Source organism: Pristiophorus japonicus, chromosome 6 (assembly GCF_044704955.1).
Source record: "Pristiophorus japonicus isolate sPriJap1 chromosome 6, sPriJap1.hap1, whole genome shotgun sequence".
NCBI lineage: Eukaryota > Metazoa > Chordata > Chondrichthyes > Pristiophoridae > Pristiophorus > Pristiophorus japonicus.
The window spans coordinates 37,641,100-37,661,387 of NC_091982.1; the positions used below are offsets into that span (position 1 = coordinate 37,641,100).

The 20,288-nt window shown below is 43.5% G+C and overlaps 1 protein-coding gene across 1 annotated transcript in view; it reads left to right on the forward strand.

Moving 5' to 3' along the window:
• Positions 1 to 20,288, forward strand: part of atrx (ATRX chromatin remodeler) — a 211,364-nt gene that overhangs the window by 25,744 nt on the left and 165,332 nt on the right. Inside the window, exons 4-6 of the mRNA XM_070883946.1 lie at positions 3,647 to 3,693; positions 11,141 to 11,271; positions 16,805 to 16,925. Coding sequence (XP_070740047.1) covers positions 3,647 to 3,693; positions 11,141 to 11,271; positions 16,805 to 16,925 — 299 coding nt within the window. The remainder of the gene's footprint in view (positions 1 to 3,646; positions 3,694 to 11,140; positions 11,272 to 16,804; positions 16,926 to 20,288) is intronic.

A 20,288-nucleotide genomic window follows, 5' to 3' on the forward strand; every position in this document is an offset into this window, starting at 1 on the left:
TGCAACATTAATTTTTTTGTCATTGGTTTGATTGCTCATTTTTGAAACTTAACTGTGTACAATCCTGAGTTCAAAGGAATGTCAGTATGAAATGTGGTACAGGCACAGTGTCGAAAATCTGGAAGCCTTGGGAACGAGGCCGTTCCGGATTGTGGGTATTACCGGACTTCGGAACGTCTTTTTGACGTCCCGAATGTGCAAACGCCCGAGTCCAGGTTCAGGTATTTCTGGATTTGGAACGTCTTTCTGATGTCCTGAGTCCGGAAACGCCTGGACCAAGGTAGATGGGGAGGGGTTGGGGATGTTGGGCGGTCGATTGTGGTTGGGGGGGGGGTAGGGGTAGTGCGGCCGATTGGGGGTGGGGGGGGGGGCGAGGCGAGGCGAGAGAGATCAGCGGCGTCCTGGATTCCAGAACATTCTGAATTTTGGAACTCCGGATTTCGAACTCTCAACCTGTACTTCATTTTATTGAACATTGTTTTTGCATTCCTGTAGATGTGAATTGAACAATTATATTTGTTTCTTTTCTGTTCCCTTGGTCCTGCCTCAGAGTTTTGAAAATTTTGGGTCAATTGTTGCATTGCGCTGATACCCCTCGTGTGCTGTATTTAGTATTCCCTCTTTGATTCTTTACTTTTCAATAATGGATATTATTTTCTTTCCAGGCTGGCCCTGTGAGTGAATTAGATTTTTTTATTTAGTTTGTTTTTTTTTGGGTGCCATTTTTAATAAATTTGTTTTTCTTCTTCTTTCTCGCACTTCTCTCTCTCTCTCTCTCTCTCTCTCTCTCTCTCTCTCTCTCTCTCTCTCTCTCTCCTGCCCAAAATCTGTGGGAATAAGACCAGAAACTTTAAGGCATACATTGTCATGGCCCTTTTAATTAACCCATCTACATTATTGGTGTTTTCCAGCCTAATTTTGTTTTTAGTTCTTAGAGAAAGCAAGTAATCTTTTATAATGGGCCCTAAATTGCAGTTGGATGCTTCTGTGCAAATCTTTTTTACTAAAGTACCCAGAGGTCCCGGAGGAACGGAGACTTGCACTCTGAGGCCTAGCTGTGCAGTCCAACATAGGGGCTCACGTATTCTAGGAGCGTATGTGCATCCTGGGATCACAAGGGCCAGGCCAGACCAACAAATGAAAATGGTGTATCCCCATTCACGATAATGGTGATCTCCGAATCACCATTTCTATGAATGGTGTTACCTCCAAAAACACACACATTTTGAATAAATAAGAAAAACACTTCATATATTTAAAATTAATTGAAATTGAATTTAATTAAATGTTTTAGACAATATATTTTTTGAATTAAAAAAAAAAAAATTTTAATAGGGGTAAAAATAAACTTGCCTTAATGGACAGGTTTTTAATAGAAAAATTATTGATAAAATTTTATTTTTCTATCTTTTAAAACTCTTATGCTGATAAAAGCAGGCCTTACCAGGCATAAGAGTTTTAAGGACATACGTTGGGCAAATAGCCCAAATCTCCACCCATGAAGGCCCTTCTCCCGGGGATGCGTTGGAACTGTCAAGAAATAGTGTCAGTTCGCAAGTGCTGGATTTCAGCGCATGCGCATCGCACGCTGAGAACTGGTACTTGCGGGGATTCTACGCACATCGTTAGCACCCATAGAGACCGCAATTTTTAGCCCAATGTTTCTATTTTATTAAAAGAAAAGCCTGTTCCCAGAGTGGAGGGAAGAAGAATCCACTTGCTTAAATAGGAAAAGCAAGAATGTAAACCATGAAGGTAGCTTATCTCGTAGATCGTGGACTGGCTTGGTTTTGGAATTTGAAGATATTAAGTACACAAGGATTGAAGATGGCAGTTAACGAAGTTCTGCCAAAATTTTACATTGTGATTTGATCAGGGTCTCGAATACATAAATAGTGAAGGACCAGATCCATTTTTCTTTCTTGCACTTCCTGTTTAGGAGAGAATGCAAGGTTTCACTGCTTTGTAGAATCGTGTTTCTTTGGCAAAGATTGAGACTCATCTAAAAAAGGTAGTCAAACGCTTGTAGTTGTAATATTTGGCGAATCTTTTGAACCTGACTTCTACCCCTGGTCAAGGGAAAACACCCAGCAAGGCAAATGCTCTTTAACGAATCTGAAATGTGAGTGAACCAAATTGAACAAACTACCTCTCTATACTTTCACAAAAGCAGAATTGGCTGAGTACAAGGATAGAAATATAAAATCTGAAGTGTTCCCAAGCAGGGAATAACATTTCTCACTCTTCCATGCCACTCAAGAAAAGGAGTACTGCTTTGGAAAAGTCAACCCAGAATATATGTTAAAGAAAGATCAATTAAATACAGGTCAAATTGTTATATATAGTGTGACTTTGGCAGCTGATTATAATTGCTAGTACCTATATTAGTTGATGTAAGCCAACTGCAATCAATGATACAGATTTCTCTAAAATGAAAATTTTGACATTTTCTGTGCTTTGTAATAAATGCATTCAATTTGAAGTAAAAACTTGCTGTATGTTTATTTTTGAGGATGGAGATGTCCTCTTTATTTCTAATAACATGAGTAGAAAATAAGAGACATCCATTCATTACTTGTTCTAAGCAGTAACTGCCATAGATTTACTGGCTGGTTTGGTGCACACTCTTGGTTTTTGCATTTGGGAAATAAAAATCTGAGTATGCTTTTGCAGTGGAATAGTGTAGCCAGAAGTAAGAGGCAACAATGTAATATTTCCATATGTCTGCATGTTTTTAGTAGCAGAAATTAAGTCAGTAAGTATTGACTGACCTTGAACAGTCCTTATTCATAAATTATTTTTCTGTACATTATTTCTGCCATTTCCCTGCAGGACTTTATGGTTGAGGAAATCAATGACCACTTCACATTTAGATAGCCTCAGTTGGGAGAAAAACTAGAGGAAGTGTATCATTATAGAGAAAAGGAGAATGTCACAACATGTGATCTAGAGCATTTGTAAAAATAACTGAATATAGAATCTTGTTATTTATTTTGTTTGTCATAAGTTTCTGTCCTCCATAGTAGAAACCTTGGTAACATAAACCTTAATTGAATTTTAAAAGGATTATTTTCTCTGTTCCTGGTCTTGAGTCTTGAAGTTATGTTCCTTGAGAGTCCTAACGTAGCATACAGAGCCATCCTCACCAGCTGTAATGAACTTTCACTCCACATCAAGATCGGGAACTTTCCCATTCTTTGTGTGACCCACTTGTGTATACGCCCAAGAATCCTAGGTTCATTTCTTGTCAGGCAGAATAGTTGATCTCTGTTCTGTTGAAGGCTTTACTTTGGTGCATCTAATAATTTGACAGTGATAAAAATTGTCCTGATTAGAAGAGTTTAAGAACACACACATTTTGGTATTTGGGTTGGACTAAATGGAAAGTTTTATCATTCTCATCCTTGATATTTGTTTAGAATTTGAGATTTATTTTACTATGTCGTCTCCATGTAGAATAGTATTTTAGCAGAACAATGTTTTAACTATCGTTGATCAATACTGACTTCTGAGATCCAAGCTTAACTTTTTTTTAAATATATGGATGACCCGACATTTTTTTTTTGAAATCCACATTGGTTCATATTAATTATTTTGCAATGAAGCATTTGTAAGCCTAAATTTAGTTGTTCCTTTTTGTTTAAAGGCCTCCAGTCAAAAATCGAAGTCTTCGGGATCATCCCGTTCAAGAAGGTTAGTATTTTAAGAGCATAGTGCATAAGGCAATGTGGTACCATATAGTGGTGAACAACTGGGTTAATTTCTTCCATTCCGGTGAGCTCTCAAGCTCAGCTGCACTGCTTCCATGTTTGAATAGTTATGGCCAGGCTGCTGCTACATGTCTCCTAGAGTTTGGCTGCAGGCCAGCATTGAGGGAGGCCTGGAAGTATGTTGTCTGTTGTAGGGTGTGGTCCTGCATGAACCGCAAGAGGGAATATGGGAAGATTTAAAAAATATATATATACTTTTTGGTATTGCCTATTACATTTCTTGTTTTTCTTTTGGTAAATGGAAAAGCAGACTGCAAGTGTTTCTTGATAAGTGATTCACTTCCTTGGTTACTGAATGGCAGTTGATGTTTAAGTAAATACATGTAAAGGATACTTGCCTGTAATAATGAAAGGTGTTTTCTACTAGAATTAGTGCATATGGCTAATACAATATCACTGTAGCCACCCTTGTATTGAGTTAACAATTTCTAGTGGCAGCACTGCTAAAGGAAAGTGAAATCACAAACTTTCAGTGATACGAAAAATTAGCACTGCTTGCATTAACAGTGTATACTACCTGTATGACGGCAACACCCATTGCAGGTAAACAATTTTCTGGCTAAATCATCTAGTTCTTCTAGTGCTTGCTGTGGATCGACCTGGAACTGGCCAAGTCTGCCAGCGCCAGCCATTATAATTTTCCTGGGTATTCCACACACTGAACTGAACATTTATAGATGAATTAGTGAATATATGAGGAGGTGGTAAGAGAAGTGGGCCAGAGGGCAAGCTCTTTACAGTATCTGGTAGTTGAGATCCAGGGAGTCGAGGGTTATGGGAAGCAAGCAGGGAGGTGGAGATGAGGCCAAGATCAGATCAGCTATAATATTGAATGGCGGAGCAGGCTTGAGGGACCACATGTCCTACTCATGCTCCTATTCTTATGTTCAAAGTGATGAAATGCCTGCAGAAACGATCTATCAATTTCATATTTCCTAACTTGCCTTGATCAGTCTTCTCACGAGATGAGGCCAACTATATTCACCAGTTGCTGGATTTTATAATGCTTGCATACCCCAACCAAGCTTACACCGTCATTGAGGCAGTATAAGGGGATTGAGCTGCTACTTGAGCCAGGAGGCTTTCATTGCTCACTATTAGAGAAATCTGGCGAGATGGGCAGGATGCTTTTCTTTCAACAACTTTCTTCCTATCCCCCTCCTTCTGAAGGCATTGATTCTTTTCATGAGTTTTGGTATCCTTTGATTCCTTGCTATGGTGGCCATTCTGCATGTGAGCCTAGATATTAAATATTGCAGACTCAATCAGTGACTGAGTGAGCCATACTGACTAGAAAGGTACAATGTGCAACTCACCGTCTGCTGAGATCGTTGATTGTGACCATGGTAGTGATAGAAATACTAGAATCGTTCCCAGTGCCCTGAGTTAAAAGAAGAAAGAATCTTCCAGGATTCCTGTTAGAAGTGTATGTTGCATGGATAGTTATAGAAAAGATTCGGCTCAGCTGTGATGTCCCCCCGACTTGATAGCTTGCCTGCACTCACTATTTGGGCTAATGCATGAGTAATGGCACTTTGAGGTCTAGGAGAGTCTGGATTTTGTGGAACTGTGCTGTGGCTGAGGAAAGGAGCAGAGGGAATAAAACTGTGATCAATATTCACAGGTTAGTCAACTGTGGTTGGGAGGCATCACAGCAAAACCTGATCCTGTCAACACCCAACATCCACATGCCTGCACTTCGGCAGATGCTGCTAAACAGCAGTGAGGAATGGTACCGAGGGGCAGCTCTAACACCACCCTATCTAATAGCACAGAGCCAGGGTTGAACCTGGGATTTCCCTGATTTTGCTACTCAGCTGCTAATTGGCTTAACCAGCTGAACCATTGGGAAGCCATAACCGCCATGCAAAAATAGCTTATGATCTGCCAAGTTGTTTCTGGACATCCAGGCTAAGGAAGGTTGAATTATCCCTCTACCATCTAGACCAACCTCTGCTTTATCTCAAATGCTGCTAAAAAGGGATGTGCATTGAACAGCCCTGATCACTACCTCCATTCATTGCTGCTTGGTGGGCTGTCAGCTTTTGAAACTGAGGGACCACAGAGAGGCAGTTGTAAATTGTATCGTCTCCAGGGCTCACACATTGTGTTCTGTAATCTGTGGTTTTTAAAACTAACTAGTGAGAGGGAGGGGGTGGAAAGGAAAGGGCTATTGGTGAAAGGATTCGGCTCAACTATGACGTCCCCACTGGCAGTCTGCCAGTGTCAATGTATGGGCACTGGAGACTATCCATCAGTATTAAGTGGTTCAGCTTTGAAGGAGACTTCCTCAAAATTCAGTCATTGATCTTTGGCCATGCCTTGTAGCTTCATTAAAGGCCACAAAATAAAGTGACTGCTTTGTTAGACTTTTAGTTATACTTTAGCGATTGGCAAGGGGATTCTTCACAAAAGGTTGAGCATAAAGTTGACCGAGGTCTCAAAATCTTGAAAAATACTTAAGGAGTTCATCCTTTTGACCATCTTGCGCATTTTCTTTTGCTGGCTTATCCAGTTTATTTTTTTAGTGTTTTCACAATACTGTCGCAAAGACTTCCAGGTAGCTTGTTTGGTATTGTGCGGTGGATATCTGCGATTCGTGATATTGGGCTGACTTTGGCTCCCAATGTATTCTGGTGCCTTAGTGACTAGTCCGCATCGGAAATTTTTCTTCGCTTATTTTTATGAACCCTGGTCATCTTGCCAGGAGCTAAGCTGCTTTGACATTCAGGGTAGCTAGCGTAGCTTTCTTTTGCATTCTGTTTGCCCCCCACCCTCATTCATGGGTTTTAAAACCCAAGGGGGAAATCATGGAATGCAGATCACAAGCAGCCTCTTTGCTGAGAGCAAAAGTATAGGTGAAAACTGCAAGTAGAAGAAAAATTCCACACTTGAGTGTTCACAGAAGAATGAAGCATGCATCCAAAACTACTTTGGTTTGTTTAAACCCAATCTCTTCGGCTTTCTGCTATAAATTTGATGTGAATAAAGCCCCATTTCCCGATCATCAATTTCAAATTTCAATCTTCTGTATTCGAGACACTGAAATTCCATTTGTATGAGATTCTGGGAATTTAGTTAACATTTTAGGAGTCACATTTTGCATACTATTTGTTTTATTATTGTCTCATTGGCTTATGTCAACTAAAATTCAATTTTTATTTTTGTTACATGGGATTACAGAACTTCTTGGTGTTTTAAGATATAATTTTCTATGATTATGTCCATTCCCTCCCCATATGCCAAACGCTGCAAATGGTGGGGCTTGTTGAACTTGTGCAGACATAGAAACTAGGAGCAGTAGTAGGCCATTCGGCCCTTCGAGCCTGCACCGCGATTCAATATGATCATGGCTGATTCCTCTTATCTCAACACCATATTCCTGCTTTCTCTCCATACCCCTTGATGCCTTTTGTGTCTAGAAATCTATCTATCTCCTTCTTAAATATATTCAGTGACTTGGCCTCCACAGCCTTCTGTGGTAGATAATTCCACAGGTTCACCACCCTCTTGAGTGAAGAAATTTCTCCTCATCTCAGTCCTAAATTTTCTACCCTGTATCCTGAGACTGTGACCCCTTGTTCTAGACTTCCCAGCCAGGGGAAACATCCTCCCTGGATCCAGTCTGTCCAGCCCCGTCAGAATTTTATATGTTTCAATAAGATCCCCTCATTCTTCTAAACTCTAGTGAATATATCGGCCTAGTCGACCCAATCTCTCCTCATATGACAGTCCTGCCATCCCAGGAATCAGTCTGGTGAACCTTTGTTGCACTCCCTCAATAGCAAGTATATCCTTTCTTGGGTAAGGAGACCAAAACTGCACACACTACTCCAGGTGTGGTCTCAGCAAGGCCCTGTATAACTGTAGTAAGACATTCTTGCTCCTGTACTCCAATCCTCTTGTAATGAAGGCCAACATACCATTTGCCTTCCTAACTGCTTGCTGCACCTGCATGTTTGCTTTCAATGACTGATATACAAGGACGCCCAGGTCCCTTTTGTACATCGACATTTCCCAAGCTATCACCATTTAAACAATACTTTGTCTACCAAAGTGGATAATGTCACATTTATCCATGTTATACTGCATCTGCCATGTGTTTGCCCACTCTCTCAACCTATCTAAATCGCCTTGCAGCATCTTTGCTGCATCCTCTCAATCCTACCTAGTTTTGTGTCAGCACACTTGGAAATATTACATTTGGCTCCGTCATCCAAATTCATTTTTATATATATAATATATTTCACTGCTGCTTGTAGCCAACTGATGGTGTGTTTCTGTAAAAAAAAAAGTGCAATTTTGCCTAGGGATTCTTAGTTATTTGTCATTGGTGAACTAAAAATAAGTTTTGAATTCTATTTTTAAAGAGTGTGCCTTAAATAATATTAATAGCATCAAGTTTTCTTGATTTTGGTGATTTGAAGGTTGCTTGAGAGGAAATCTTTCTGTTGTTGTAAAATACTTCCAAGGAGTCCTGTGCCCCCAACTTTAGAAGTTAGCAATCGGGTGCAATAATTTTGGATTTTTTTTTCCTTTACCCTTTTATAATGCTGGAGCAATTGTAATTAATTTGTTCATGAGATACGGGTATCACTGGCAAGGTCAGCATTTATTTCCCTGAGACAACTGAGTGGCTTGCTAGGCCATTTTAGAGGGCAGTAAATAGTCAACCACATTGCTGAGAGTCTGGGGTCACATTTAGGCCAGACCGGGTAAGGACGGCAAGTTTCCTTCCCTAAAGGATATTAGTGAACCAGATGGTTTTTATGACAATCTGGTAGATTCATGGTCATCATTACTGATACTAGCTTTTTATTCCAGGTTTATCTAATTAATTGAATTTAAATTCCCCAGTTACTGTGGTGGGATTTGAACTCTTGTCTTCAGATCATTAGTCCAGGCCTCTGGACTGCCAGTACAGTAACATAGCCACTATGCTACTGTAACAGTAACATAGCCACTATGCTACTGTAACAGTAACATAGCCACTATGCTACTGTAACAGTAACATAGCCACTATGCTACTGTAACAGTAACATAGCCACTATGCTACTGTAACAGTAACATAGCCACTATGCTACTGTAACAGTAACATAGCCACTATGCTACTGTAACAGTAACATAGCCACTATGCTACTGTACCCACATTGTAGCACTCCAACCGCTGCCCTTGCTCAGATCAGCTAATGTGGACTGGGAATATAATCTTGGACCATTTCATCATATGAGCAGACCACAAGATGCATTCACCTGCTAAGCTTTTGGAGGACCTCAAGGGCTGTAGTTCAACTATACAAAAGCATACACAGCAACACTGGTTTCCTTGCTGCAGCTAGATAATCAAAATCTTGTATTGCAGGCCATGACTCTTCACTCTTTGTAGAAATATTTTCTTCCTCTTCCTGCTCCTTTTCCATTGAGTTACTTTCCAGGGTTAGTTGGCTCTTGGATTCACCATGCTTAGAAAGGGAGTTCATAGCATGATGGTTCTCAATTAGAAACCTTCCTGTGGGACTTGGCTTAAGAAAATACTTGGTATATGTGAAGGCGCTGCAATTTGAACAGCAGCTTGATGTCATATCTGCCAGGGATTGGAATAGCTTTCCACTTGGGGAACCTTATCTGTATCCAGCATTCAACAAGAAAAATACTGCTCTGCATCCTATTACATTATAGCTAACATCATTTAAGTATCATGTATTACACCAATGCAAAGTGGAAAAATTTGCACATTAACCATCCTTGTAGACTCTGCAAGTTTACTAATCTAGTACCAGTTTGTGCAATGAATTTACATTCGCGAGCAACTGGACTGAAATAGTGTAACTTATTTCACCAAGGTCTTGCAGCTGATTTTTGTCTCATCAGTCTGAGCTGCATTCACTCTTTGGTTCCAGAGGTGAAAGTACAGTGTGCTAACCCATTGACATGCAGCCCTCATTATCCATCATAGTTTAAATAAAGATGTTCAGTATTTTTTAAAAATTGGTGAACTTAAATCCCTCTTCTCTCTTCCTCCCCTCCCAAACTTGGTATTCTAACCCATTCTCAACAATTTTGGAGGAAATTACAAGGTTCTCTTTAAATTGACTGGTTTACATTTCCTCAAACAATAAATGTCACCGTGAAGTTTAAAATACTCAGTTTTGAAATTCATTACAACCTGTGCCCACGTCCCCTCCAAGATGACCCAATTTCTGCCATTTGCTGCTTTTATGAAAACGGTGACTGAGGCCGGGGTTTACTTCTGCAGGCTCTGGTGGTTCTATGGAACTTCATACAAGTGGTCATTCTTCACGTGAGCCTAGACTTTGTTGTTAGGCTACACAACCATAAGGGCTATAGTTAATGAGCCCGATGCTGTCCTTGTGTAACATCCGCATACCTATTCTACCAGGTGTCACTGAATAAAGATAGGAAAGAGAATCTTGTTTCATTTAATTCCTGTTCCCTTCCACCCCTCCAAAACCCTCGTTAACCTGGGAACACTGCCAGCTGGAGTCCCCACCATCAACACTAGTACTGTTTGTGATCAGTATAAATGTATAATACTCGCACCTCTCAGATACTTTTTTGAGTAGTGTTGAACACTAACTTTATTTGAATGTTGATGTTAGAATTTTATGGATACCTTAATGTGAAGAGTATGGAGTTGACTTTTTAATCTACTTTTGATTACTAAGGTTTGCTACATGTAAGACTATACATGTTTTCTTAATTCAGTTTTAAGAAGTGAATTATTTTTTATCAGAATCTTACATTTGAATTTATAGAGTTTTTTAATGGCAAGAGTTTCAGCACTGCCCAATATAACACAAAGCCCTACTTGCAAGGTTTTGGGCTTGATTCTAGGTTTGTCTTAATTAAGCTTGGTTGGGGCATTGAAATTGGCCTCCATGATCCTTGGGCTAGGGAAGGGAAAATCAGCCAGGGTTCCTGCCCCTGAAGTTGTGTGAACACATGCATGTCAGCTGAGAGCAGGTTCAGCTTGACTGATGAACTCAATGGCGCACTGTCTAAATTTTGCTCCAGAAGAATGGCCACTTATGTGAGGTACTTTGAGAGTACCATGACCCCAACAAGAGTCAGCATCTTCAATGATGTTGGAAAGAAAAATGTTGGGGTGGGGGCAGGGGGCAAGAGGAACAGAAGTGGAGTTAGTTTTTAAAAAAAAAAGGTTTCTGATAGTTTAACTTAACTTTGCAGCAAAAGGCTGGATCTGCCATCACCCATACTAAGCAAAGTGGCAGTGCCGAAATGTAAAGTGGTGTCCTCTTCCCAGTGACCCATGGTGCTGTCATACTACTTTTACGATGAAAAATTTTGCAAACCTTGAACATCTAGCTTAATTTTTTTTTTGAATGTAGGAAACCCTCGTTTGTGACAAAACACATTGTGTCAGATGATGAGATGTCGACTGAAAATACTTCTGATTGTGAAAAACTGATTTCAAAGATTGAGGACACAAATGATTTAGATGTGAATAGTCTGCCCAAAGGTAGGTCACGCATAGAATTTCACTTCTACATATTTATTTTATATGTTTAGAAATATTGCAACTAACTGGATCTGCATTTCTGTAATTCAGTACAAACACATGGGGCTAGAAATTGCACTTAGCCTGCCCGTTTACCGCCCAAAATGACCAATGTGGAAATTACCGCCGGCGATAATTTCGGCATTCAATTATCGCTGGCATTGCTGGAAATTGCCCTCCCACTTCTATTACCCAAAATTCACCCCCAGCTCGAAATTTACCCAATCGCCCGTTTTTACCGCCTGCTACCACTGCAGAAACATACCGCCCATTTTTCACAGACTGGGGGTACTTGTGCATGAAACACAAAAGTATGCAGGTACAGCAAGTGACCAGGAAGGCCAATGGTATCTTGGCCTTTATTGCAATGGGGATGGAGTATAGAAGCAGAAGTCTTGCTAAGCTATATAAAGTAGTGGTGAGGCCACACCTGGAATACTGCAGTTTTGGTTTCCATATTTATGAAAGGATATACTTTGGAAGCAGTTCAGCGAAGGTTCGCTTGGTTGATTCTGGGGATGAGGGAGTTGACTTATGAGGAAAGGTTGAGAAGGTTGGGCCTCTACTCATTGGAATTCAGAAGAATGAGAGGCGATCTTATCGAAACGTATAAGATTATGAGGGGGCTTGACGAGGTGGATGCAGAGAGGATGTTTCCACTGATGGGGGAGACTAGAACTAGAGGGCATGATCTTAGAATAAGGGGCCGCCCATTTAAAACAGATGAGGAGAAATTTTTTCTTGGGATTGTAAATTTGTTGAATTCGCTGCCTCAGAGCTGTGGAAGCTGGGACATTGAATAAATTTAGGACAGAAATATAGACAGTTTCTTAAGCGATAAGGGGTTATGGGGAGTGGACGGATAAGTGGAGCTGAATCCATGATCAGATCAGCCATGATCTTATTGAATGGCGGAGCAGGCTCGAAGGGCCGTATGGCCTACTCTTGTTCCTATTTCTTGTGTTCTTATGTAACTGGTTTTATCTCAGCGTTCTGACTCCATCTTTGAAAATCATCTTTTTTTGAGGAAAAGACTGTCAAGTTGCCAGCAACCTAAAATTGATTTGTGTATGATTTCTGGAGTTTATAAGGGATTTTTATTATATTTAGGATTATAATAGCATTGACTTTAATTCAATTTTGTGGACAGCTGAACATTTTTGAGTACTTTAAAAGAAATGGGGCCTGTACTTTCAGTGCCAATATTGCTAGCTATTTACATAATGCAGAATAGAGCTGAAAGAAAGTTCGCTGTAGAGCACTGTGCCCAATCAAATAGGGGACAGACTCGGGAGGAGGAAACCTTACCCGCAACAAAATTGCAGGGAGCACCGCTTGTACCTGCACCTGACCGATACGCAGTATGTTCGAAGGCTGCGCTTCCAAAAAGAGGTAATCACTGAGATATGCCAGCTCATTAAGGCAGACGTGCAACCTACCAGCGCCATCGGGACCACACTGCCTGTCGAGGTGAAGGTGGATGTGGCACTTTCAGCATCTGACTTATTTCAGGCATCAGCTGGTGACATATGCGGAATCTCTCAGTACGCCACACATCGCTGCATTTGCTAGGTAACTGATGCTCTTTACGCACACAGGATGGATTTTTATTAACTTTCCAATGACCAGGGAGGGCTTTGGGTTTTTCGAGAATAGCAAACTTCCCCAAGGTCCAGGGTGCAATAGACTGCACACATCGCTCTGCGAACACTTTGAGGAAGCGGAAATGTACCGAAACCAAAAGGGATTCTACTTCCTGAACGTGCAGCTTGTTGTCGACCAGAAGCAAATAATCATGGCAGTAAATGCCTATTTTCCAGGGAGCATCCAGGACGCATACATCTTGCGTGAGAGCGCTGTCTCGGACCTGTAAAAGTCAGCCACAAGGTCACTGCTGGATGCCGGGGATAAAGGATACGGCCTAGCCAGTTGGCTCATGACCTGCACCCCCCCCACAGCGGAAGACTCCGATAGAAGCTGAGAAGCGCTACAACGAAAGCCATATAGCCGCACGCAATATCGTCAGACATTTGGAGTGCTGAAGCAATGCTTCCGTTGTGTGGACCACTCCGTTGGCAGCCTGCAATACCATCCTGAGCAGATCGCTGAGTGCGTTGTGGTGTGTTGCATGTTGCACAACTTAGCCGTCGAGTGGACAGGAATTGCCAGGTGGGACTGCCGGACCACCTCAGGAGCGAGGGGTGGAGGACAAGGAGGAAGACGGAGACATCGAGGAGGACGAGGTCGCGAATCCTGGCGATGAACCCGTGCCAACACCCCTCCCCGACACCACGGGGGGGAGCCTCATGGTGCTCTAGCAACTGCAAAACTGTTATGAACGCTTTGCTTGAGCATTGAGAGTTACGTTTCACCCTTGTATGGCCATGTATGTAACCCTTACAATGATTGTTGCCTCTCATTTTTCAAAAGTGACTGAGACACTGCACAAGAATGGTTAATTTGAATACTTTTCTTTTATAAATGTTGAAATTTGAAATGCGAAATTTAACAAGTTTAAATAAAATTAATTCTTTTTCAATAAAATTTTTACAAACCAAACATTGTCAACAACAATAATCAGTAAAAACACACTTCCCCCCCCCCCCCCCCCCACTCCCCTCCAAGGATTCTACCTGCGGCCACCTTTCCTAATGCCTTTTCTCCCCAGACCCTTGGCCCTGCCCACGTCGAGACCAGGATGTTGTGCAGCAGAACACCTCAAGCTCAGCTGCTGATGTGAGGGGGGAGGGGCGATAAAAGTGGTGCTATGTGGGGGGGTGTGTGTGTGGAGAAGCTGGGGGTATTGAGGACCCGCCTTCAAAGTCAGCAAAAAGTAATTCCTCCTGACGATCAGGTGCTGTCGCCATTGGTGGTATGGCACCTTTGGATGCAGTGCCATATCCCAAGACCCATCAATTGTCGCATGGCATTGACAGACTGGCTGTTCTCCCTCACTGCCGCAATCAGCTCCGCCATGTCCTCCGATTGACGTGATGCTAATGCGGCGATGTTGTTGGACAGCCCACCAATGGCCTGGAAGAACTCTCGACCCACATCAATGCTCGCCCTAGACAGTCCGACCATGTCTGGGTTAGCATTTGCTTGTCGTGTAGCGTTCCCGCCTTGCTGGATCAGCTGCTGCGGATACAGCATGGGGGTTGGTGTACGCCGCTGCATGCCGCTTGGTCCCGCTTCCTCGGACCGGAATCCAGAAGAGTGGTATTCGGACGAGGAGCCAGTGGCCGCAGGTAGAGAGGACCCTTCAAATCCCGCCACTCCTCCCTCCTCCTCCACGACCGTGACAAAAGTTTGAGGTGTGGTGTCCTCTTCCACCATCTCTTCCTCAGCTAAATTCTCTCTGTGAGGGGCGTTTGGTGCTGCTGCTCCTCCTCCTGTACAACTCTAAAACATCATAATGGTTAGTGGCAGGGGTCAGAGGTGACATGAGTACATTTCACGTTGCGCAGGCTTACGTAGAGGAGTAACACCGCAGCATCATATATTACCGAGAATCATTACATGAAAGTCATAAACAAAGTAGACAGAAACTGCATGGCATAACAAAAACTTTTAAGTCCCAAACAGTATGTTGCTTTCCAACTGGCAGAGTGTGATCAGCCATAAGTTCATGTCAGAACTAGCAACATTTCGTGTTCCCGGCATTACATTACATTCTACATTATGTTGACACAACATTACATGACCGCAGCACATCCTGGGGATTATGCAGGACTGCCCTCCACGAGCATGGTTCAGCACCAACACACGTGGCCACACGATCATGGGTGCCCGCCAGGGCTGAAGCACGCTCCTCCAGGTTGGACAGTTCAATAGTCTTCGGTGGACCGCTGCCTGTTGTTGCAAAGCTCCGCCCTATTGCTGGCTTTTTTCTGCAAAGGCGACAAAAGCTGTGTAAACTAATTTCACAGCTATTGTTTTGTAGCACAGATAAACATCCCCAATTATCCATCCCCAGTCCTTTCCTCAATGAGTGTACAATTTATGTACCATTAGGATGCAAGTGTTGCATGATCAACACATCAAAGTACAGAAGACTAGCAATGAGATCGATGATGGGAAATAATGCTTACCACCAAGCTTTACATCACAAAACGTGGCACTACATTAAGAGTAATTCGTCAGTGCATGGTAACAATTATTACACTCGCCGACCCAACGATATCGTTCCACCGCTTGCGGCACTGGTTTGCCCCCTGCATGACTGATGTGGCAGATGACACCGCCTCTGCTATCTCTCGCCAGATTCTCTGAAACAATTGGGGTGGTTTATCCGCATCCACCCAAGGTCAGTTACTCCCAACGGGCCTCCACCTCGTGCACCAGTGCTTCCTGCGCCGCCTCAGAGAAGCTCATGGCCGCCCTCCTCCCACCCAGCTCTCTCTACCTCCATCTCTTCTTGCATATTTTATATTAATATTTATAAATTGTATAAATTATATATATTTATTTAATATATAATTTATTACAAGTATACTTTAATTTATATTTAATATTTCTTTATGTAACGCATTTGGTGTCAATATAATCTTCCTCTGCCGCTTTACAAACTGCTCTCTAAGTCTCCTCTTCTCTGCGCATGCGCAGGGTTACTCTTGGCCCCCCAAATCGCGGGAAAATGTCTGCGCATGCACGGATGCTCATTTCTAGGAGCACACCAACCGTTTTGAAGGAAATAAGAAGAAAGAAGATCACTGTCGCCGGAGGAGCAACGCTACCACTCGCTACTGCTGCCGCCGACATCAATCAGCTGAAACTTGGGGGAATGAACCTTAGCGGTATTCCAGCGGTTCTAAAGACGCAACCACCGGAATACTGCTAAGATTTGGGCGGTGGCGCTCCAAGTGCAAACTCTAGCCCTGATGCTTTAAAAAATATGTATATATAAAAAATTTTACATATACTTTCATAAAATGTTATGGAATTGCTAGCTCTAAAAGTTGTAGAACACTGCGAATGCATTATTCTCTTTGCATTTCACAACTCTAAGGAACAATGTAATGTTGGTTCTATTGCAACTTTTATGTGTTGAAATGATGGAAGATACTTTGAGAACATGTTCATAGATTTTTACCCAAATACTCTTGATGTACGCTAATTTATTTAAAGTGAGTAGAATTTAGAGCACTAATCTGTGCTGTGGCGTAGTACCATGCAATTTCCCTTTGTGCCAAGTTCCTGGTTTTAATGGTGACACAATGGAGACTTGTAGGTTGGACTATTCTCCACAGGGAGGCAGGGAACATCAAAAAGATAGTCCAATGTGGGTTCCACTTGTCCTGCTGTATGCAGCTGGTTCAGTGCAGCACTGACATCTGGCTAGGAGTAAGTTGGTAACTCCTTCCGTCTCCTGAAAACTTGAGCTTTTTTTTTTAAAAAGAAAAGAATGGAAGATTAGGTATTGTACTTTTTGTAAACAATTAAGATTTGTTATACATATATAATTTTTTTTTTTAAAAACGCTCTCCCTTTTTAGGCACAGTAGTTGTACAGCCCGAACCAGTATGGAATGAAGATAAAGATAACTTTCGAGGACCTGAGTTTAGAAGCAGAAATTCTAAGAATAAAATGGAAACGTCTAAGAAGCGCGGAGGTAGGCAAATTGCTCTGCATTTGTTAATGGACCAAACTCCTAATGGCATTGCAAGATTTTTCAGAGGAGTACACTAGTTAAACATTGAAATTATTTTGACTTAGCAGGATTGTGGTGAAGGGGGATTGGTTTTAATTGAGAAGAAAAATGTGTTTTTCTAATTGTGTAAAGTAGATAAGCATGAGCTATATAAACTAGAGTAAAAATATTAAAAGCTATACATTTGGGTGTGGGCAAGAACATGGGACCAGGAGTAGGCCATTCACCTCCTCAAGCCTGTTCCGGCACTCGGAGATCATGGCTGATCTTTTGTTAACTCCATCCACCTGCCTTGACGCCATATCCTTTTCTATCCATGATTAGCAAAAATCTATCGACCTCAGATTTAATATCATTATTTGAGCTACTAACTACTACTTTTCGTAGGGGAGTGTTCCACACTTCTACCACTCTTTGCACAAATAAGTGCTTCCTAATTTCTCTCCTGGATAGCCTGGCACTGATTTAAGGTTGTGTCCCCTTGTCCTAGACTACCCCACCAGTGGAAAATAACATAAGAACATAAGAAATAGGAGCAGGTCATTTGGCCCCTCGAGCCTGCTCCGCCATTCAATAAGATCATGGCTGATCTTATCATAAACTTGGCTCCACTCCCCTGCCTGCTACCCATAACCCTTTACTCCCTTATCTCTTAAAGATTTGTCTATCTCCACCTTAAATATATTCAATGACCCAGCCTCCACAGCTCTCTGGGGTAGAGAATTGCATAGATTTACAACCCTCAAGAAATTTTTCCTCATCTCAGTTTTAAATGGGCGTCCCCTTATTCTGAGACTATGCCCCCTAGTTTTAGTTTCCTCCATGTGGAAATATCCTCTCTGCATCCACCTCACATTTTCCCACATTATACTCCATCTGCCAAGTTTTTGTCCACTCACTTAGTATGTCTATATCCCTTTGCAGATTTTTGTGTCCTCCTCACAATTTGCTTTCCCACCCATCTTTGTATCATCAGCAAACTTGGTTACATTATACTCTGCTCCTTCATCCAAGTCATTAATATAAATTGTAAATAGTTGAAGCCCCAGCACCGATCCCTATGGCACCCCACTAGTCATTGTTTACCAACTGGAAAATGACCCATTTATCCTGACTCTATTTTCTGTTAGTTAACCAATCCTCTATCCATGCTATTATGGGCTCTTAACTTGTACAGTAACCTCTTATGTGGCACCTTATCGAATGCCTTCTGGAAATCCAAATTCACCACATCCACTGGTTTCTCCCTTATCCACCCTGCTTGTTATATCCTCGAAGAGGTCCAGCATATTTGTCAAACATGATTTCCCTTCAATAAAACCATGCTGACTCTGCTTGATTGAATCATGCTTTTCCAAATGTCCTGCTACTGCTTCCTTAATAATGGACTCCAGCATTTTTCCCAACGACAGATGTAGGCCTAACTGGTCTATAGTTTCCTGCTTTTTGTCTGCCTCCTTTTTTAAATAGGGGCGTTATATTTGCGGTTTTCCAATCTACTGGGACCTCCCCAGAATTCAGGGAATTTTGGTAGATTACAACCAATGCATCCACTATCTCTGCAACCACTTCTTGTAAGACTATAGGATGTAAGCCATCAGGTCCAGGGGACTTGTCTGCCTTTAGTTCCATTATTTTACCTAGTACTACTTCATTGGTGATAGTGATTGTATTAAGTTCCTCCCTACCTAAAGCCCCTTGATTATCCACTATTGGGATATTCTTAATGTCTTCTACCGTGAAGACCGATACAAAATATTTGTTCAAAGTCTCTGCCATTTCCCTGTTCTCCATTATTAATTCCCCAGTCTCATCCTCCAGGGGACCAGCATTTACTTTAGCCACTCTGGGCCCAAGTTTCGAGTCGCGCCTAGAATGGCGCAGTCCCGACCTGGACGCCCGTTTTTCGCGCCACAAAGTGCACCTAAAAAAAAACCTCCAGATTCTCCACCTCCCTGCAGGTCCTTTGGCCCTCGGCGCGGCGCAGCGCAGCAGGAGCTGTAGGGGGCGGGTGGGGACCGCTGAAACCAGTGCCGGGTCGGGTCCAGAGGGCGGGAAGCGGGAGTCGAAGTCGGGTCGGGAGGAAGCAGGAGCCTGGCTTTGGGAGGAGGCCTTATTCATGCAGCCCCAGTGAGTGGCCTCACTGGGGCTGCATGAATAAGGCTCCTCCCAAAGCCAGCTCCTGCTTCCTCCCGACCCGACTCGACTCCCGCTTCCCGCCTCTGGACCCGACCCGACACCCGCTCCCCACCCCGCCCCCGACTGGATCCGACCTGACCTCCCTCCCCCCGACCTGACCTCCCCATCCCTCCCCCCGAACCTCCCTCCCTCCCTCCCTCCCTCCCACCATCCCCCCGACCCAACCCAATGCCACCTACCTGTAAATCTGGTGCTGGGGACGGGCCATGCCCGAAGTCTCGGGCCCGGCCCGTTCAGCCTCCCTCCTCCTTCCCTCCCCCCCCCCCCCCCAATCTCCTCCACCCCCCCCCCCCCCCCCCAATCCCCCCAATCTCCTCCTCCTCCATCTCCTCCTCCTCCCCCCCAATCTCCTTCTCCTCCCCCCCAATCTCCTTCTCCTCCCCCCCAATCTCCTTCTCCTCCCCCCCAATCTCCTTCTCCTCCCCCCCCAATCTCCTTCTCCTCCCCCCCCAATCTCCTTCTCCTCCCCCCCAATCTCCTTCTCCTCCCCCCCAATCTCCTTCTCCTTCTCCCCCCCCAATCTCCTTCTCCTTCCCCCCCCCAATCTCCTTCTCCTCCCCCCCAATCTCCTTCTCCTCCCCCCCAATCTCCTTCTCCTCCCCCCCAATCTCCTTCTCCTCCCCCCCAATCTCCTCTCTCCCCCCCAATCTCCTTCTCCTCCCCCCCAATCTCCTTCTCCTCCCCCCCCAATCTCCTTCTCCTCCCCCCCCAATCTCCTTCTCCTCCCCCCAATCTCCTTCTCCTCCCCCCAATCTCCTTCTCCTCCCCCCAATCTCCTTCTCCTCCCCCCCAATCTCCTTCTCCCTCCCCCCCAATCTCCTTCTCCTCCCCCCCAATCTCCTTCTCCTCCCCCCCAATCTCCTTCTCCTCCCCCCCAATCTCCTTCTCCTCCTCCCCCCCCAATCTCCTTCTCCTCCCCCCAATCTCCTTCTCCTCCCCCCCAATCTCCTTCTCCTCCCCCCAATCTCCTTCTCCTCCCCCAAATCTCCCTTCCCTCCCCCCCAATCTCCTTCTCCTCCCCCCCAATCTCCTTCTCCTCCCCCCCAATCTCCTTCTCCTCCCCTCCCCCCCAATCTCCTTCTCCTCCCCCCCCAATCTCCTTCTCCTCCCCCCCAATTCTCCTTCTCCT